General features: G+C 41.0%; 1 protein-coding gene across 1 annotated transcript; it reads left to right on the top strand.

Moving 5' to 3' along the window:
- Positions 1–1020: 1020 nt before the first annotated feature.
- On the top strand, positions 1021–21030 carry LOC132256924 (lachesin). The gene is made up of 10 exons (XM_059753536.1): positions 1021–1043; positions 4411–5192; positions 8172–8293; positions 8901–9108; positions 12754–12927; positions 13641–13769; positions 14457–14655; positions 15014–15162; positions 15621–15680; positions 15903–21030. The coding sequence occupies exons 2-10, from the start codon at positions 5090–5092 to the stop codon at positions 16064–16066; spliced, it is 1308 nt and encodes a 435-aa protein (XP_059609519.1). The 5' UTR covers positions 1021–1043; positions 4411–5089; the 3' UTR covers positions 16067–21030.
- Positions 21031–22593: the final 1563 nt, after the last annotated feature.

The following is a 22593-nucleotide window of genomic DNA, read 5'->3' as shown; positions in this document are numbered from 1 at the left end:
TAAGATCCACCCAAGTTCTGTCTTTTTCTTCTCAGTACACATATATTATATTTTCATGTAGCAAACGTGAGAAAATAAACCTTAAATCCCATTTCGTCAGGTCAACGATTTGAATTTTCCCCGGGTTGAAGTAGCTTCTTCCTCTGCTCCCTCTTTTTATTAATACTCACGTTTAAGCGTCATCCAAAACGTGAGAATGATAATTGAATTTTCTCAATACACACCATCCATAAAACACAATTCATGGTCCAAAATCGCTTCAACACGACGTGGGTGATATCGTGTGGAACATTGACACAACACCAATCTTACTTTAGGTTGCAATGCAGAATTTTAAGCTGGAGCGCACATAAAGCATCTCTTACAGTTCTCTGGAGGAGCCAAAAATACTGGATTCCACCATCGCTTATCGCACAGCATTAAACTAATCGCTATATTACATCTCATATTAGTAATTAACATCATATCTGCACTAGGCAATTTACATGTCGGCTAATTCCTAGGTGTATATTCAATATTTGGGAATAATTTTCTGTGCATGGCATGGGATTGTGGTGGGGATGAAGACGCAAAATTAAGGGTAGGGATAAGTTCTATACTAAAATCGGTTGTGATTCTGCGCAGTCCTTCAACTCTTCATCCCTTCCACGATGCGCCGTTCCAGAGAGTTTCTATGGATCTCATATACTTTGACTTTAGAACTTCCACCTCTTCTTTTCCCCCACCAGATCCTGTTCTAAACATCCTCATTCAACCTGTTCTCTATAAATTAGTGCTAATCCTCGTCAGAATCAGTCGTCGTGGTGACACTTTGCGAGCTGGTCGTGCGAGTGAGAAAATGTGTATGAACAGAGGTGATATAGAGTGTTGAATATTGAAGACACACTTTGGCGAACGACTAAGTTACTCAAATTGAGTGGTTTTGCATAAAATGTTGGTGTTTGGGGAAATGTAAATTGATTGCTCGAGAGTAATTTTTTGTGCTGTAACACCAACATTTTTTATTTAATCAAAATTTCCACCCTGAAAAGTGTTATTTCGCTGTAAGGAATAAAATTTTGAATAGGGAATCGTAAAAAATGTGATAAAAAAACTGATGAAATGCGTTTTGTCAAACCCTTTTCGCCGCTTCCCCATGAATGATAATATTTGAGAGTAAGTCCAATTCCATTATTTCCTGAGTGGCTGGAAGGATTATCAGTGATATCGCGATATTAGATGCTCAATGTGACTTGAATACTTTTCCTTCGCCATTCTCGAGTCGAACATGCAAAAGTTGTCTGTCAGCATCAAAAATATTTATGTTTTTTGACCCAGAGCGGGAAAGAATAGGAAAATTTAATTACGAGTGAATAATTAATCAGTTTCATCGTGTTTCGCCTCCTTTCGCATGTCTGTTTGTGTTTTTCTTTGTGCTCACTCTCTAAACTTCCCCAATTCCACGGAAGAACAATTAGATATTTTATTACAAGAGGAATTCAATTAAGACTGTGTGCCAAGAGAAAAGCACCAAGTGTTTTTGCTTCACCCCCTTCACTGCTTTTTCTTCAAACACCACTGACCTTATGCCAAAATTTTCCACTTTGCGGTTCACAGAGTTCCGTTTGTCTTGGCAACAAATCTTGACAGTGCGTGTATGATCAATTTTCCCAACAGCAAATTCAATTTTTGGCGAGGAAAAGTAATCGCTTAATTTAAATATAGAGTAACACTCCATGCCAAAGACCTTTGCCATTTTCGCAATTCTCTTCATTATCATGTTGTGCGCCTTGTAAATTCATCCGTATTCAGGGAATTGCAGGGAGAAGACAATAGAGATTAATGCTGTAAAATAATAATAATAATAATATAAGAGGATAACGGAGATGAAGACAAAGGAAGATGGGATAAGACAAGCGAGATGGAGGAAGGCATGTATTCCTCGCAATCCAATTTTCATGGTATCCCCAGAAATCCACACTGACTGACTGCCAACGATACAATACAATAGTTTACGATGGGGAACTAACACAGAATCACTTCTCAAAAAATATGATACTTCATCCAAAATTTACGAGTGCGCTTGCCATTCCATGTGCACGAGTAATGATTTTTTATTGTAGTTTGTCTTTCAAAGCTCTGGAAAACCTTCCTTGGCCACCATTCCACACGGAGCACCACCCCAAAAATGAGCTGGCAGAGTTTTCCTTACCCGAACCACTTGCGCCGCCCTTAAATCGTGAAGAAATGTGTGCGAGTGTGTCTCAGGTGTGGCAATTTTTTCAAATAATCCGATTTAAAAACAGGTGCTTAAGAGCAATAAATTTTATTTAAGCTTGTCATTACAAGGTAAACGGATTTTACGGTTTTGTGGCGAATGCGTAGCGGGATAGAGCGGAAAATGGTGCAGAATTTCCCAAGCGGGACTGAGTGGTTGATTGAGGGGTGGCTTAGTGAAATTAAAACAAACAATTTCAGTCATTCAATTCCGCCCTCATAATTAATAAATCATAAAACGGACGTTTCCGCCCCCCGAGTTTAGGCGCCCGAATTGAGCTTTCGAGCACTCCAGACGAGAAAGGTGGAGCAATTTTGAGGAGGAACGTGGGGCGCATATTGGCTTCCGCATCCATTCGTACAATATTCACATTATCCCAAACCACACTATAAGCATTTATATTTGGCAAATGTGTGTACTTTCCATTGGCAAATTTTCCTGTTCTTTTTTTATCTCGCACAAAATTAAAATTCAAACAGAGCGGAAAAGCTTTTTATTTGATGCAAACCAACACTGGGGAATTTTAATTACTTAAATTTTTTGTGTGTTATTGTTTCCACATTTAACATTCGCGTATTTACGTCTTCATCACAATAATTTTTCAATAAACCCTGCATTGTCTATCAATTGCCGAGGTGGATTTTCCATAAATTGCAGCTTTGTATATTTTTTATGCGAATAAAAAAGTATTCACTTGTCATGGCTGCCATTCAACCACTCTTCTGCTCCCTGTTTATGCATATGCCGCAGCGCTGGTGAACAATTCAAGTGCCATGGCATCACGTTGCACATCTGTGAAGGATATTAAGAAAATTCCTTGTACACTGCACTGCGGAAAAACGTACGAAGAGACACTCTGTGCACATAAATCGCCTCCCTCTGAATAAGCGAAAGCTCAATTCTTTCCTGACTCTGTCGAGATTCCTTCACCCACACTTGAAATGTGAAATGGAGAGAAAAAAGTGCTCTGTGTATCTTGTTGCTTGCCCGCAACTCCTCCACAAGAAGCCATCGACTCATTGTCGTCCCCTGTTTCCAGCATTGGTTCCTTCTGTGACTGCCACACCACCGTTCTCTCACGCCGCACACACATCTTATGGCACTTCTTGCGCCAAACCCTCGAGACACGACCGTTTTTATCGCCAGAGCGTCGAAATCCTGATAATAATGGCACTAATATCAGGCCTGTTTATCATTTTACAAATAACTTGCGCTCCAACGAGGGCAGTGAATTTTTTAGGAATCTTCAGATGATGAATCTTAGCAAAAAGATGAAACTGTCATCACGAGGGTTTAGAAAAGTCTGGTGGTTTTTCTGCTTGGCGCAAGATATTGTGTCTACAGGACATGTTTTCTCCTATATTCTACTGAAAGGAAATTATAAATAAAAACTAAACAGGCGAATAACTTATAATTTCTTTTGCTAATGAAAAGCAAAACTTTCTGCATTTATTATGATCAATAAGTTTTGCTGAAGAATTGATGCAAGAACTTCCTAATTGTATAGTTAATTTTGCTCCAAAAAGAGTTTTTCAATGAAACTGTTGAATTATTATTGGCAAAAGTGATTTGTGCTTAGCTTGAGACCACAAAATCAATTTCTCACTTCAATTCTGACAGCATACAATGATGCATGTGAATGATGTGAGTTCTAACAGTGAGTGACAAATTGTAATTCCTCTTAATAAAGGTGTTAATCCTTGATATGTGTAGCAATATCAGCAAATACAATTAAATTGAAAAAGCTTTTTGAAATAATTACTGAGCAGCAGTGACGTTTTTGATCATTTTATTCTGCTGATACCATCGTAATTACTATAAAAAAATATTTGCTATCTCGTCACGTTGCAGCTCTCATTATAGAGTTTGTCTGCTGTGTGCAGCGCACAATCTCGACATACCACGGAAAAATGCTGTGATATTGATATTGTGCGCTGATTTTTTCTATATAAAATTTCCCCACTGAAGTTCTTTCTCTATTTCTCTTCGGAAACTATCTCATTATGGGTTATTTCACATTTATCGGTAGTTCGAACACTTCGTGCATGAGGAAAAATATTCAGGGAATGCAATAAGAAATTTAATGAAAAGGAAAATAATGGAATAGCACGTACTCTCGTCCGGGAAGAGATACTATGTGAGAAGTTTGTCAGGAGGGTGAAACACTCAACTAGAAGCCTCTTCATGATTTTGTAATAATCCGTGGAATTGTGCAATCCATGAAAAAGTTGCTCCACAAGTAACGGAGTGAAGTGAATTTTCGGTGTGTTGCTGTCAACGGAAAACTTTTTCCCATTTCCCACCACCGAAACATTGGCGATACATTAAACTGTTATATCGTGCCGAGTCACTCCTCTCAGCCAAGGCGGAGGGCAAATATCGAGAGGTGAGCGTGAATCAGCGTGAGAGCTCAGCAAAACGTGGTGAAAGGACACAGTGTGTGGCCGTGCAGGAGAACGACCGTATCATCATCCCCTAAATACCGTGCAATCCGGTGCTACATATCCCCAAGTGGCTCAACTAAAGTCTTCGGCACGTCTCTTGCTGTGTTGTGTGTGTGTGTGTAACATGAGGGGTTTCGGTGCGACCGGAAGTGTACAACTACAGCTCGTCAAAGCACAACAACCACGACATCGCCATCAGGAAGCGACGCCGGGCTCGTCGACAGAATTTGCAGTCACTTCTAGTGTTAATAATGGTGATGACATGACCATTTCCTTTGTTCTTCGCCCGCCTCTCGCCTGGTGGTGAAATCATCTGGCGCGAAGCAAATACCAAATCCCGGGGAAAAACACTGTCATCGCAGGCCTCAGCGCAGTTTCACTTGCGAAAATGGCAACAATTTGTCGAGTATTTGCGGTTTGGATCTCATTGTCGGCGGTGTATTTCGTGCATGAGCTGCAAGCCTCCTCATCTGCCTCATCTAGTCAGCAAGGTATGTTCTAGACATGCATAAACACTATGCATTATGTAGCTTCAAGACCATGCCATTTATCACGGAAACACACTGGCACATTGCGGAGCAACAGTCTCCGACTGGCGCGGAAAGTGTGCAGCTTCCGCAATGAGTGACACAGTCTTTACATAGAGTGGCAAATATTGAACTATCCCACAAACTGCTATAGACATTTTCAAATCACGTAATTTCACCCGATTCCCGGCAATCACTTCATGAAATTTCACATCACATCATCTCATTCGGTGTACAAATAACATGCAATCATGTAAATACATTCTCTCAATCCACCTCGTCTTAACTCAGCTCCGCACACACATCTTAAACCTATACATCTTGTGCTACTTTCGCGCATATCCCCAATATATCCTCACAGCTTGTGTCCTCTTATTTTACAACATCAAAATGAGATGTAGCTCCCCGCTGTGCGACAACTTCCCGCCAAAAAACCCGTGGAGCTTCGAGTGGAATGAGGATAGTGTAGTGGAATCAGCGATGAAAGTGCACTGTGTGCAAATCTGTCTGCACGGAGGAAAGGGTTTGAAATTTATGCTCTGCACCCACCCAAACCCACCATTCATGCCCTGCGCCCCGAAAGTTCATACGAATGACTGAAAAAATCCACTTCATCTTCCGCCCATCACCCATCAATTACGCTCGCCCTGACATGCGGCTTGGCGCGAGGGAGCAAGAAAAATTATACAAATCTAACTATCATGACTCGGTTGGAAATTTCTCCTCATGTGCGGCCCGTTTTCCACCCTTTTGCACATAGCCACACAAGAGCACACCTGATGAAGGGCGAGAGAACGGCAGTTAGAAAGTCGTTTGCATGAAATGGGCGTCAGGATATGACTGACCTTTAATAAAACAATACATTTTATTAGGGACTCTCATTCTAGCCAAATACAGCGAAAAGGCGTTGTTTTATGTCACTCCTGCTCGCTCGCCTTTCCCCAATTTCCGATTGAGTGCCACAATCAAATGAAATTTTAAGCGCCCATCGAGAAATTATGTGTTCACCCAGAGCACTACAATGTGCATCCCACCAGCATTCTATGTCAATTTTCTCATTTCACAGCTACATAAACCACATTTTCACAAGTGCCACAGCGGAGATGTGTAAAATAAACGTGTGAGCAGAGGCAAAATCAGCCGGTGGCAATAAAAAGAGGAAAATATAGTTAATTAGACATTACATTGACTTTTTTCCTGCAATAATTTACTTCATTTTAAGCTATGTCAATCATATATCTTGTGTTTTTGTGTAAAAAAGTTACTAAATATGACGATTCAAAAGTAGGATATTGAAGAAACATGTGATGTGCTTCCAATTCAGGAAGGAATTTCGCATCATGTCTAGAAAAGACTTTTATTTGCTCTTTAGGAGAAATAAAGTGACAAGAAGATAATATTTTGCCAAAGTTATGGCAATCAGAAGCCCATGAAAAGCAAGGATCTATTGCGGTAGCCTCTGAAATTCCTCCGGCTCAGACGTCCTCTGTAACCGGGATAAAGTGAGTTGGAGGTTACATGAGCGTGGCGAGAGGTAAAAAAGAAGAGAGCATCCGAGATTGCTTCCTGCCAACGATGACAAGGACGCATTTAGCTATAAACCACTCGGATATTGTGTCATATTTCTCCAGTGTTTATTCGTTGTTGGGTTCATTAAATAATTTCCTGTGTATGCGGAATAAATTATACGGCAACTTTCTCGTGGGCGCTCAAATAGTTTTGCTGCGGCGGTGACGGGGTGTAATTTGAAGAATTCAATTTCCCCAACAGGCGCTTTTGTGGGGTTTGGGGCGATTGTGTCTCAAGGTGTGGGCGAAAAGGCCACATTGGCAATGTATTTCACAGGGGGTGGCGGTGTAGATTAAAGCACTTGATACTATCTGATCTCTGTGCGTACGTCTGACCCAAATGGTACACATTGCTTCACGCAGAGCCTAGTTGGCATTGTTTGGCAAAATTTTCTATATATAGTGAGCCTCTCCACTTGATAATGCGCCCATGTTTTGGTGTGTGGGCGCCAGAAGAGTCAAGAGACATGGAAACCCACTCACCATTCTCCTTTCTCGCCATATATACACACTCTGTGTCTAAATGGGCTGCCATGGAAGAAAATATACTCATGCCACGCAATACAACAGGTTAAATGCAGAATTTTCCGAGCAATTAAGTATTCACAACACACAAATTATGAATATTGCTACACGAGAATTATTTAATGTTGGGCATTAAATAGGAAAATAAAATTGTTCCAGGGGTTGACTTTTATACTAAACTTCCAAAATATAATGTGTATCTCTCATCCACAAGGTGGTTTGCCTGACTTTCTCTTTTGTTCGCCATGTACATTTTTTGGGGTGGGCGGGCGAGTGAAGCACCGAAACGGATATGATTATACTTTGCCAGCTATAGCATGCATTAAATGTTATATGAAATAGTAGTAACTCAACGATAATTTAATTGCATTTCCCTGGGGATTTTCAGTCAACCGCACAAAAGCCAAAAGACGACCCATAAAAGGAGGAAAGAACACCAAAAAGCTCCCAAAAGCCCGTTTCGTTTTGCCTTATTAAAAGCCCAACAGCGTGTGAGTGGTGGAATGGCGTGCCCATGGAACAGTAGAGATGGAAAAATTGTTATTATTATCACTGATGAAAAGAGATCCCTTCTTACATCTTTCCTCTTTACATTTCCTCCTTGATTATTATATAAATTACGTTTTTGAAACACTCTTGGGAGCACCAGAGGAATTCCTCAATTCATCCTTCCTCACACTCTGCGCGCCTTTCACATAAATGTGAGAATTTTCCTACACTCCAGCCAACTTCTTATTTCATGGGTGAATCGTTTAAGTGAGTCTGCACAGGGGTGGAATGAATAAAATAAAAAGTTTATCCTCATCGCCGTGCAAATACATACTTTTCTCTCTCAATTCCCTTCTTACAGACATTAATTTGCAAGGAGTTGAACCAGAACCCGAATTTGAGGGAACAATTGCCAACGTGACGTTTCCAGCCGGCAGAGAAGCCCTCCTCACGTGCTCAGTGAAGAATCTGGGACGATATAAGGTTAGTCATACGTTTTTATGTCCATACTTGAGGTTGCTTTCGATAAAAATTCGGTAAATGGAACGCGCGTTCATCCCACTGAAAATGTGTGCGTGGGTGTGTGTGTGTGTGTGGATCCGTGGAATATTTCTCTGGGCACATAAAATTATTATGATTTCCAGTAACATTGAAAAATTTCGACTGGCTCCCATTATTCCTTCCTCTTGTGCTACATTTCGTGAATATCAACCAACTTTTGCCATATGATATTTCATACGAATGCGAATTCTTTCTCGGCAAAAGGACGCGCTTTATGTATTGTTGTACGGGTATATTTTTTACCCAAACTTGATCCAACTCATTCTTATTTCCTCCTCTTTTTTTTGTGAAAATGCACACGCTTTACCGCCTCATCGTGGGCTTGAGGAAATGTGAGAGCCAGAAGCCCTTTTCTTCTCTCGCTTACGATTCTCATAATAATCAAGCTTTCCAGTGATTGCCCAGAATTTTTTGTACGCTCACGCATATCAGATGAGAAAGGCGAGCATCAACAATACCCTTCGTTATCCCTTTGAAGTGAATTGGCATCTCTCTTGCTGACGCTGTCACATTCCTTCTGTAATTACAGGTCGGCTGGCTGCGAGCATCGGATCAGACAGTTTTGGCACTACAAGGACGAGTTGTGACACACAACAATCGAATTAGCGTTGTCCACGAAGACATGCACACCTGGCGATTGCGCATCAAGCAAATCCGAGAATCTGATAAGGGGTGCTACATGTGCCAAATAAATTCTAGCCCTATGAAGAAGCAAATTGGATGTATCGACGTGCAAGGTTTGTTGGCTGCATGTGTACACAATCCCATCCACGCCATTCTTTTCTCGGGCGAGAGACAAAATAGAAAAATGGCCCATGGTGTGGGTCAAACAGGCACTTTGGCCAATTTTCCGGTGTTCAACATTTCAAGTCTCTCTGTGTGTATGCGAGCAGAGAGGAATCGAAGTGATTTTCCAATCTATCTACCCCTTCTAAATCCATTTGCCATTTCGATTGCCACCTTTTCCTGGGCTTGGAAAAACTGTGAATGCCATTTGACCCTTTCAAATGGTTGTTTGGAAATGAAAATATTTTTCGTCACACCTTCTGCCATCCACTTTCCACCCTCTCCACTTCCTAACCACCCTTTCATTCTTCATTTCTCTTCTTCTTCACACCATCCATGTATCATTGTCCATGAATGGCAGCTATGGATGTTCGGTGGATTACACGACCGTGGGATTCTTCAGTAAATATTATTCAATTTCTCATGTATATTTGTGTGATTTATCACTTTGCGACACCGCGCAAACATTTTATATTGTTGAGCATAAACATAATATAATATGCATGAATGATGCGTTGCTTCAAAATAAATCGGCGGGCTGTAAAGGAAAGCTTATGTTTATTGACTTTGAAAGGGGCAGGAAAACAATGACAGGTATCTTAAGGTGTTGAGGTCTAGACAGCCCTTTATGTATTTAACTTGAAACCCTTCTTTTTGTTGTAGCAAAAAACAATATTTTACTTAAACCAATGGGATTTAGGCTCGTGGTTGATAACTCTGAAAACCTAGACAAATCTAGGATATGGAATTCATTCTGTTTGATTCCAATAGAAGTCAATCTTTTCTTCTTGGCCTGACTAAATCGTTCGGTGCAGACCTCCAAAATTGCACATCGTTCTATTCAAGTGTATTCAAACCGGAAGATGGACTCTTTGGAATTTCCAACGATATATTTAGGGTGAATAAACACGCTAAACAGATAAAATTTGGCTGGTTCGATTTCCTGCAACATGTTCGTCGCCACACTTGAAACAATAAATACTCTGCAACCAGAATCACACATTGTAAGCCGATTTCCAAATTTTCCCTTTCTAGTACTCAAATGACTGTTTACCCAATAAAATTTCAAGTAATACACTTTGGCACCCTTTTTCATTGCCATGGCACAAAGTGAAAATTTTTATTCATATCCCTTTTGGCGCAAACCCGATATATAGCACTTTAAATATGTGTGCGGTGTGGAGGAGGGGTGGTTTCAAGTGTTGAAAGATTCTGGCAATTTTTGTGTGTGCTGGAGAGGAGGAAACTTTGCAGACGACGCGCGATGAGTGCTTTGCATATATAATAAAAGTTGTGTGACGCGCTCTCTACACAACATCAAGACGACACCACACATTTGGGATGGTTTTTTTTTAGCTCTCTCTCTCTCTCTCTCTCTCTCTCTCTCTCTCTTTCAACATCTTCACCCATTTTGTGCCAACCACCCCAGCATTCGATAATATTCATCCTGTTCTCATAGTCTGCAAAGCGAATACCAATGGGAATGTGTGTATTTTACAGCGGAAAAATGTCTACACACAACTTGATGACATTTCGCCCTTTCATTTCTCCTCCCTGCCAAATTGCCAGTCGACTTTTGTTGACTCAGGCGTGGGAGAATTTCTCCATTTGAGCTCATCATTGGCGTCGCGACGCTGGCGTATTTCTTTAGCATAGCCACAAGTATATTGGCAAATGTGTCACTTGACATGGTCAAGCTTTCCACTGAGTCACACAGTCGGTCTGTGTGCGCTTCTGCTGTGCTGCAGAAGGTAATTTGCTTTTATGGTGGTTATAGTGTTCATTACTCCCACTTCCACCAGGACCACCTTTAGCCTTTTCCCTGGCTTTGCTTTGGCGTTAAACTTTCATCTCACAAATGACACGTTCACCCCGTGTGGCCGAGGCCCGAGCATCCTCAGCATTGCCAAAAACCCACACAATACAAATACGTATGACACTCACACATAGCACTTCACCCCCGAGAATGCCATCTCGCTGGAAAACAGCCACCCTCAACCCAATTTTTATGTGGCACTCGGGACGGGCATCATCAGTTGAACGAGTTTTGAAACGCTTTTTGCCAACAGTTAAACACTTTTTGTGTGTTTGGGACCAAATCGAGTCGTTGGCGGCGCGGGGCTGGGAATCTGAGTAAATTCAACGGCTGTGAGAGTGAAAACGTGGTACAATTTCCGAAATTTTTTCCCCCGTATTTGCCATTTTACCTCTTAAGCACTCCCACCCCAAACCAGAACACACTCAGAGTGTCGCTGGGAACGTCAGGGAGTCAGCAATTCCGGCGGAATGAAATTGAAAATCCTAATCGATAATAAAAGAATTTCATCCCTGCCGTATAGCACTTATCGAGCGTGTTGGCGCGGCGTCTTCAATTCACTGATTGAATTCACTTGTGGAGAGTTCTGTCAACAGATTTTCTATATTCGCCCCTAAAAATTTAATAATCCCCCAAAAACGGAAAACACTTGGAATGATATTATATTCGTCTGAGGGCGAATCAGAGCCCACCCTCGAATACACATAGTTTATACGCGTACGTTCAGCGTTGGCGTGGGTGAATTTTTGATGTGCGATGCGGTTGGCTTCTTATAACTTCGTGGCGCGGTGTGTGAAAAGGGAATAAAATTTCCCTCAATCCGGAAAATGGGAGTGGGAGTGGCAAGTGCCAGACGGAAATGACATTATATAGTCTTGCGGAATATGAATGTGTATGAAAATAAATTGCTCGAATCATTCGCTATAATAAAATATCGTCGAAGGGTGAGCGCGCTGGGGTGGGGAAAAGTTCGCTCTTTCGGTGAATTGAAACAAGTGACGCGAATCAAGAATTTGCAATCAGTCAATTTCTTAGATTTGCGTCAAAGTCAATATTTGAGACTCGCTTGAGTGTGCTCTTCTGCGACTGTTGAGAGCTCCAATATCACTTTTTTGTTCATCTGCTATTTGAATTGCCAATGGAGTAAACATTCGCTTGTGAGGAAAGGGTGTAACCCAAAGTATTTAGTCAGGTAGTTGCTCAGCTTCCGGTGGAATTTCAAAAGAGTTGAAGTTTCTGTGTGTTTTCCCCTAGCGTGGAATTAAAAACACAGCGTGGAAAATTCACTGCACAGTCAAAGCCTTGTGATAAAGCAATACAGAATTATTTGGTAAATAATTGAACGCTTTGAAATTCACCCTCTTCTTGGTTTCGCATAAAGAACGTTTCAAATGTCAAAATACTTCGTCACACCCCCTTGTAGGCTCCGCCCACCTTTTCTTTCGATCACGTAAATTCTGCCCCAAAAGTATCACATTGAGGCTTAATGTTGAAGTCCTTCTCTTAATTGGTTCTGCAAAATTTGTAAACACATTAGCTCAATTTCCATCTGAAATTGGAAAATCTTCTCAGCTCACTCAACGTAATAATTACACAGATTGCCCCCGATGTAGGTCATGCGCCTCAACAATACAGACACATGATATGTATTTTATAGACTAAAAGCTCTCTCGCCAGTGTTGGGAAAAATGATAATGCTGCACCAATTTTATTATACCGAAATTAATATTTTATTAACACGTAATTTTCTGAAATTGTCATTGTGTTTCTCTCCCGTCAGTGCCTCCGGATATAATCAACGAAGAGTCATCAGCGGATATTGCCGTACAAGAGGGAGAGGATGCATCATTAACGTGTCGTGCCACGGGAAATCCAATCCCGAGAGTCACATGGAGACGAGAGGATGGCGATGTTATTCTTCTAAAGAAGCCTGGAAGTCGAGAGGTTGTGAAAGGTAAGCTGTGCGCGATTGATATTAAAAAGACAATGCCAGAGACGTGCCACGCGATGCATAATCACCCGTGTCAATTCATAAACGCAAGTGATATCCAGCTAGAATATTTCGTATGCATGATGGGCAATTGGAAAAGCGCTCTCCCGGGGGATGTGCCAGTGTAAAACAATATCATTTCTCTTGATACTCCCTCAGGACGCCTGAATGCCTGAATTCATTTTCAATTACGCCATTCAACTCTGCTCGTCTAAGGGAATAAATAAATGTGTGTATGTTTTTTTTTACTAAAAAAAAAAGAATACGACTGTAAATAAAGCTTATAAAAGCACACGAACCGTCAGTTCGCGAGTGTAAAGGTGCACAAACAACTTGTCATCCCATTTGGTATTTTAATTAACTTTTTTCCTCCTCATACTCCACGAAGCCTCCTACACTGGTGGTGGACGCGCGTGGGGGATTTGACAATAAATGGTGTAACGAAGCATGAGGAAAATTCGCGCATAAAACTCTCCAGAGAGAAAGCGTGAATAGCGAGCATTGAAGCGTACAAGCCGGTCAGTGTGGCATCGAAAGCTCAATTAAGCACAAATCATGCTTTTCACAAAATCAACCTCCTTCTTTTTCCCAACCAACATTATAAGGGCAAATTAAATGTACCGCCCGCACTCAGGCTGCAAATAGATACCTTTTTCAATACATACACATATTTTCAGCTGATTCATACAACGGAACATCATTAAAATTGTCTCGACTGGAGCGCCGTCAAATGGGAGCTTATTTCTGCATTGCCTCCAATGATGTTCCACCCGCCGTTTCCAAGAGGGTTTCATTAAGCGTTCATTGTGAGTATTCTTTGTGTAATTCACCCTCTATGAACTTGTATGACTGCTCCATTATTGGTTTCCCTCATTCTCAGTGTGCCCGTGAGCATATAAAATAGAGGACGATTGAGCGCACATGTTCAATTATCTTCCGAAATCTCTGACTGTCCTTTTTCCCATCTGACAATCCCACCCACTCCTATCCATTGCATTTATTTGGATTGTGATAAAATTTAATTAACTGTAATAATGCATGAGAGAACATGCCAGGCAAAGGATTCTATTCTACCGAATCTGAATCTGTTCCCAAGTAACAAATTCACGTCAGCGCAACGATAACGTCATAGCTTGGTGCAATATTTGGTCAGATGATACTTAAGAAGTGACAAAATCTGCACGGTAAACATGAAAATCATGTATAAATGAGCACGGGGATTTGATCTGTCAATTTTTCCCCGGAGTGAGCTTATTAAATATCGAAATGCAAGTCTTCCTTAATAATTCAGATCGAAAATAAACACAGAGTCGGACTTCTGCTACGTGGGTACAATCTGTACAATTTCTGACCCCTCCGGGAATGAGATTAATAGAGATATTTCATCTTTCTCACCCGCTCTTCCACTCCAAACTGTGTATGCAAAGTTTAGCAATATACAAATAATAAGTGGAAAATATGTGAGAATTTCTCATGCGAAAACTCTATTTTAGTTGCCCCATCAGTTCGAGCGCCGAGCCAACTATTGGGCGCCCCCTTGGGCTCTGATGTGCAGCTGGAGTGTCAGGTCGAAGCGTCACCGGCGCCCGTGTCGTACTGGCTGAAGGGTGGTCGCATGCCAGCCACTAGTTTTACCGGGAGCACCACCAGCCTGGAATCGGGTCAACCCCGGCCGGAGATGCTCCTCGACGGGTGAGTTTCACAGCCATAAAAATGCAAATCGAAATATTGTCCCCATATCTGCCCCACGCTCTTCGGGCTTTCCTGGAGAGCTGGAAAACTCATCTGATTTACTACATCGCCTCCGGGGTAGAATATGTGTATCAAACGTACACTTGCACACTCACCTTCGGGGCGAATAGAAAAATGCTGGGACGTTTTGGGGAATGATGGCAAAAAACAAACAAGAAATTGGATGGAAGCCACCTGAATTTCACATGAATTCACCCCATTCCATTTTTCACATATCATATTTGTCTATGCACTCTAACTACCCACTTACACACCTGTGCCACCTCTTTCATTGGCGCCCGATGAACATCAACCTCAGCCCCAAGTACGGCATTACGGAGCAACGGTCAGGATATCGAGGTGTCATGAGACTGGTTGTTCGCTCCTTCTCGCACACGGACGTCGGGACGTACCACTGCGTAAGCACCAACTCTCTGGGACGTGCCGAGGGCACCCTTCGCCTCTACGGTAAGTCGTGTTATGCCTTTTTAAGCCCAACACCACGGGAAAGAGCGAGCTTCAACTGAAATGCCTCTCTTGGCTGCCACATGTCGCGTTTCCGAGTAGGTTAATTCATTATTCACCTAAAAAATATATAAAAAAAATTAGAGAAAATATAATGATTGATGAAATTGTATACTGTGCATAATTAAAGTGATTTTTAGATCGATCTCATCATTTCCGTACATTTCTATAAGAATGATGCTCGTTGGCGAGGATATAAATATTTCAGCGCACAAGCTTTTAGGGGTTTTAATGGAGATATATATATATAAATCTTGATTCCAATTAATACAAATTTATTGAGAATCGAAAATGTGTTACGGAAAGAAAAGTTCTCTTTCAGTTTCGCTCTGCCCCATTTGTAAATATCATGAATAAGTAATCAAGATACTGAATTTCTGACAATCTCATATATTTTTCAGAAATTAAAATTCATCCCGGAAGTGTAACGTCAGATGATGAGCAAACAAATTTCATCGGAGGTATTTATTGCCAATATTTAACTAACGTATGCATAGAAAAACAAGCCACAACTCAATACCAATTAGCTTATTGCCCAGCTCTGGCCAAAGAAGCGATACATAACATATTTCATATTTTCCGTTTCTATATCTTTACACTCTCTTTCTCTTCCCTCGTGTTTTGCGCCATCGGAAAAATTTCACATGGCCCCAAATGGGAAAACGATAACAACGCGTGTGTAGGACTCGCAGAGGCGGCGAGAGGACGGGGCAATTCCAGTGCCAATTTGCCACAAATGATGATATCAAAAACAACATTTTTGCTCATGACAACTCTATGGATGTACGCTAGTTCTTTATTTTCTATCACTACGACCTCCGCATCATTGAGACTCCTGCAGAGCTGACAACATCATTGAACACATCCCCAATTGCTGGGCGCAAGATCCGGACAGGATAGAATGAGAAGTGTTCACCCCATTTGTTAAGTGAAATCATTAGGGGTGAATTTTTCTGACACTTCGTTATAATAAAAATAGGACATCGTTGCAAAATGACGACAATGAGACAGTATTTCTTTTCATCTCACATTTTTTTCCTTCTTCATCCTCAGCACCCATTTTCTCACAGTCGCGCTGTCGAGGAAACTTACTCATATTTACTGTCCGTAAAGTGTGAAGTCTGAGGAATGATTATTATATGATACGATGTCGTGGCAATGCCAAGAAAGTATTGTGCTGGGACTTTGAGTGAGAAAAAGCGGGAGGAAGAAGAAAAATATACAAGAAGAGCGTGTGAAAACTATATTTTTCCAATGTGGGTGCCATTCCTATTGTGATCAAAGTTTTATGGTAAAAGTTCTCAATTTCACAAAAAAGGACTCAGCGGTGAAGAGAGTGGAGTTCTTTCGGCGGTGAAAAGTTTCTACAATACATGCAATACACATGACGAATGGGAAAAACCTTAGAGAGAGATGAAATGAATTGAGTATGAAGAAGAGTGTATGTTCATATCAATGCAGCCGCATAGCAGCAACATGGTCAATTGTGCAAAATATTTCACTTTTTTGTACATAAGAATGAGATCAATTGCAGAAACCAATATCATTACTATATCAACGAAAATATAACACCTCGTCGAAAGATGATCATATTTTCGGTTTTATACCAAAGTGGTCAGAGGAAATCAATATCAATTAGTTGTAAATTAGAAAAATTTCCACTATACAAACTTTTTGTGAGTGATTTTGTACCATATTCAAGGACAAAGATTACAAAAAAACGAGTCTTTTATAGAACAAATCTACCACATATCGCTGGAGTGAAATTCACTATGAAAGGGCATGGCTGAAAATTGAAATTCATTGTGATTTTTCTAACGTCATATCCTGCCAAACATCAAATGAACAACATGAATGCAAATTTTTCCACCATAGCATGGACGAGAGAAAATTTTTCATTTAAAACACCTCACGTTTGGTCGCGAACACAAAAACCTCGGCCTCAGCATGAATGGAAAATACGTTATACATATTCAAAGCCAATTGAATGGTGAAAAAATCATTTGCAGTGGCATTTATTAATGCACAGAAAATATGCTATCATGTTGTGGTAGCGAAATAAAATACTTTTAACTGTTGCCCTCTTTTTTCAGTCGCCCATTATAAGTTTTAGGTAATGCATTTCGGATTTTGGTTTTGTGGATTTTTCAGCCACACACAGCAATTAATTTTTTCCTACCCTGTATTATTATGTAAACATATGGAGTAGGGGAAAGAGGGGCTAGCAGAAGGGCAACACTCATGCGAAAGTCAAAATAAATTGAAGAGTAAATGTAAAGCGATTCTACCATGAGTTCAACGGACTCAGCAGATCTTCTTGACATGGTGCTTGAGATTCAAATGCATAGACTCAATAAAAAAGTCATAATAAAACCTGTTGAGAGTGTGCGAATGCGATCAGAATATCACCATCTTGGCGGATTTTCCCCTACAACTGCTATGCAGTATTAAATAACGAGGCCACATGGCTCTTCTCACAATTCCTGGCTGGGCTGATACGATAATTAGAGTGTGATAGCTGCAATATAAATACTTTTCATATAGTTCAGCAGAGCAACTGATGCAAAAAAACGATGATTATATTAATAGTGACAGTTTGTGAAATGGGTATTTGCAATACCTTATAATGAAACAGATGTAATACTGGATGGCGATAATTGGAACGAGTGAGTCTCGTATTTCATGCTCTAGCACTTCTGTCATACGTCCATGCTTTTTTTCCACCCCGACGTTTCTCTCTTAGAAAAATTATATCCATTATCTGGCGAGCATTTGGGGAGGGAGAGTGAAAAGATTTCCACTTTAAAACATCGCATGAATGCACAGTGTGGCACTGTGAATGTGTGCGGGTTATAAAATCAGCAGCTCCCGACGCTTTTTCGTCGTGCCACCCCACATCGAAGGGCAACCGCAAGGGGGAATGGCAGACCGATCGAATGATGAGTGAATGACAAGGGGGTGGCTAAAGTACGCTTTAAAAAGGCATCTCTCGCCCATCCACAAAGTGTGGAGCGCGCAAATCATATTTTGATGAACACACCGACGAGGAGAAAATTTTTATACATTTCATCCTCCATCAACATATACGATGTGCGCGCTCTTTCGCCATGTGAGAATTGAATAGAGGCTCATTCGCCGGGTCGGGATGGAAAATCTATAAAATTGTAGGTTGCTGGGGAGGGACCGTGATTCCCACAATGGGCTTCGGGTTGGCCAATAAAACTATGACGATATGAAGAGCCGTGTGTTAGATTTTCGCGATGCTGTGTTATCTCTGGAATTGTATGTGAGCGCACGTCCATATAAATATGATCCGGAGGGTATGAATATGTGACTGATGGTGGCAAAAAAGAATGTAGAAATTTCGATATTGCACGGAGAGGAAGCCAGTGAGAGTGTGCGACATAGTGCAAAATCCGGATTCTAGAATTGTCCCCTAACAACCGCCGATGCACACAACATAGCATCATTTACATATTTCGCGCCCTGTTGTGTCTCCTGCTTGCACATGTATTCCGCTGACATTTTATTTATATCATCTGTCGCGGATGATGCATAAAAGTTTATCATGCTCTCATCCACTGTTGAGCATAAATTTATAACAACAACGAATGACATGCAAAAATTATTTCGCATGTGCAATTCTTCTCCACGTCTAGCCAAACCAGTGAGAATCCCAACACCCCAACCATACCCACGATAATACCAGTTCAATTCGCGTCTTCACTGCGCCCTACCCTCGAATCCTGCTTAAGATATATGTTCCTCAGCGTAAAATCTTTTGTGTAGTGCGCTCGGAATGTTTTACATCATAAACTGCACTTTTCCACCTCGTCACCGTCATGGAAAATTCAAAGTATTTTCCACTCTGAACACACGTCGCCACTCTTTTGCATTCTCGATACGCTCGAGAGTGTCGTGAAGTATGTATGAACATACTGGGGAGCTTTCGAGAGGTTGCGGGGAAACGCATGCAATATAGAGTGAAATATGTGACAATTTTCGCCGATCATCCAAAGTTAAGGGCTCACAAACTATGAGCACAGTTATTTTCCTCACACGAAAAATTTACCTGTAATTACATAATTCCCTTAGAGTAATTTTAGACAAATTTGCCTATCATTTAAGCAGTTTATATTTTCTCAGTTGTTACACATGCACATTATGAAATTCTCTTTACATAATCAAATTATCTCAATCTATTTCAATTGGCCAAATATGTATCTTAGCTAGAAACACCTCTGGTTCCATAGAAAGGCTTTTAAAATTTCCAAGAAATCGTATGTTATCATGCTACACATGTTCAATTGTTGTTCTCTTGACGTTTCGACAGATTTAGCCATCAAAGTGAAACCCTCTTGGCAACAGCGAAGCCCGTACCTAAACATATCGAAATTGGGTGTTGATCGGCCCTTCTGTGCACATTCTGCACAATTACACCGCTTTTGCCGCCCTCCAATTGCAATTTCATACCCGCCAAAAGCTTCCCCTTTGCATATAAATTCACATCGGCTAGACAAACCGTTCGACCCCAAACTCACGCTCAGTCTGTGGAGAGTCAAGCGCCTGAAAACTGAGAATAAATTGACTCCATCGACGCTGTGCCAGGTGAACGCGTACGATTCGGGGAATTTGTGAATAATTAAAAGGTATTGATATGTTCATTTTATCCCGCGTATGTGATTTACTACCGTCAACACATTTGCACCTCTCGCACATTTGCATTTCGCAATCTTCCCACTCGAATTCCAATTCACCTGCACTCAACAGTGGAAATGCGAACTCCTCTCCCCAATCTCGGCCGAGCATGATTTAGTCAGGCAGAAAGGATTAATATCTTTTAAAAGCTCGAAAGTAAATGAAGAAAGACATGGACATGGAGTAAATAAACTATAGGACGAAGGATAAATGTGCCAAATAGACTTCCAATATAAAGAATAGAATATATAGAAAAGAATTTCCATCCTATAGAATAACACTTGCCATTAACCTAATTAAAAAGAAATGCTAAAACGAGGGGCGAGGCGGGGATAAGAAATGTTCTCCTTTACTCTCTTTCAATCAAAACCCACCCCGAAGAAATGCATAACAACTTGAATTACGAATAGTGAATAGATTATAACGAATCGGAGATAGATTGTCTCTGGCTAGAGTGAAACGGAAAGCTTGTACATAAGAGCGCTGAAAGAAGGAATAAATGATTAAGGAAATATACAAAAAGAATCACAACTACTGCAAAGTTTAGTTCTGTACGGGAGAGAATAGTTTGCTGAATCATTGCTCGTGTCATCGATTTTGTGTACATAGCTAATAGGGTAATACTCAGTTATAAAATTGATATATACTGTTAGTGTGTAAGGAGCTTAAGGTTTAATTGAAAATTGTTAACTGAAGAGTATTAAAACTTAGCCCGCGTCGATGCGTTGGCAAGAAGCTCGTTCTGAGAGTTTATATTACACAGCTAAATCACATTCTTCTCACGCAAATCCATCTCTTTGTCACAAAGGCAGATAAAGTGAGAAGATATAACTCTTTTTTTGTAAATAAACATTAAATAACATACAATGTAATGAGCGAAGAAGTGAATCGATGCATGGCAACCTTGCCAAGAGCCCTTCCACAGAGTGAAGTGTTCATTCGTGCTCGATATAAGTGACAAAAGTAATGGTGGGAGACGAATAAAGCAAAATGCCATTACCAGTGGATGTTTTGTAAATAAGGAGAAATAAAAACAATGATAGGGGATGTAAAAGGCGTCTTTATAGTGTGTAGAAGGCACCATAAAATATCATCCATAAATAATAAAAGATTCAGAAGAATTTTCTATGCCGTTTTCATTACGCCACGTCACCTCCTTCGCCCCCTTTGGCCTCAACCCTCGTGCCATTTACCCCGCCATCATCTCTGCGTAAGACACTTTATTGCAAGTGGAACTTATCTCGCAAAGAGCTTCTGCCGTCTTCTCCGGGAGAGAGAGAGTCCTCTCAAAGTCACTCCAGGGTGGATGTGCTTTTTCTCGCATTCTCAAGGATTGCCGCCACTTCTGCCTCACCAAGCAGAGAGGGAATTGCTCATAAATCATGGCAATCATCTTCGATAAATAATACTTAACGAGGGGCGTAAGAAACAAAAGGCGAAAAGTGCAAAAGGAATATCTTCTGCCTTGCGTTCGAGGGTATGGTCAAATTCCTACTCTCAGCTTCCCCACTCAGTTCCGCAACACATGCCAAATCCTTCACTCCATATCTCATCCTGTCTTGTGTAAATCGCACACAATCTTTTATTCAACAGATTTCCTTTGTGGCCCGCGCCATCTCGATGGGAATTGAGATGGGGTTGGCGATTTAGCAAAGAAGCTACCCATTTTGTGGGTCACCCACCCATTATCATGTGAAGTTTCCATCTGACGATGAAATTGAGGCGAAAATGTATATCCTATTATATGGCGTGGGGGCGGCAGAAGAGACAGACTCTGCCCTGCCCTGTGCATTGTATCCAACAAATAATGTATGCTCAAGTGTTTTGTGTCTCTCTCCCGCCGCCAGTCCGCAAGATATACACGAGGAAATTCTGCACGTCTTGAGCATTCGTTGTCAATCTATACAAAAGGTTCTCCTCTTTCACTCTGGGGATAATTTACACTGGGAAGACGCGCTGAGATTTTTTTCCTCCAAATAAAAGTATTCCAGAGTGTCTCTCGCCTTTGATAGCATTTGCAATTTCATCTCATGGACTTTGGATCAACGGAGAAACACTTCAGAGCGACGGTGTACTGAAAAGCAATACATTTTCAGGTAAGTACGAAACACAATGCAATGTAATAGATTTAGAGGAGCGAATAAAAGTTTGTTGCAAAAATTCTGCTTGAGCTCCAGGACAAAGTCAAACCATTATTCTTGCACTGTGACAGAACAGTTTTTCTTCAAAACTCTCTTCAACAGCATCTTTAGCAAGTAATGGCATAAGCTTGAAGATATAAGACGCACTAAGAAAAGCCTAAACGAATCTCTGCAGCTGTCTTATTACACTTTGATAGAATATCCTGGAATATTCCCTTAAGATCACAAGAAAAAGCAAGGCATAGTTAAGTGATGTACTTAATCTCATCCAGCGTCCTTCCCTTTGCGCCTGTCGCTCCTTTTTGTCGCATTCTCTCCACTGGACACATTCCCCGGGCTCACGCCAATTCAATATAGAGAAATGTGAGAATGGGTTTAAGAAATTTCGAGGAAGAACCAACAGTGGCGAGGCAGTCCTCACAGTTCCTTCAGTGGCCCCAGTGAAAATACTCGTTGTGAGTGGTTCCGAACGACCCCCAAGAGGATTTCCACTTCCGCAGAGATGCTTTATTCTCTGCTTTGGTGGCTGATTTCA

This window comes from Phlebotomus argentipes, unplaced genomic scaffold (genome assembly GCF_947086385.1).
Source record: "Phlebotomus argentipes unplaced genomic scaffold, Phlebotomus argentipes genome assembly contig_6, whole genome shotgun sequence".
Taxonomy (NCBI): domain Eukaryota; kingdom Metazoa; phylum Arthropoda; class Insecta; order Diptera; family Psychodidae; genus Phlebotomus; species Phlebotomus argentipes.
The sequence above is the reverse complement of the archived record's forward strand: the minus strand, read 5'-3'. Positions and strand labels throughout refer to the sequence as shown.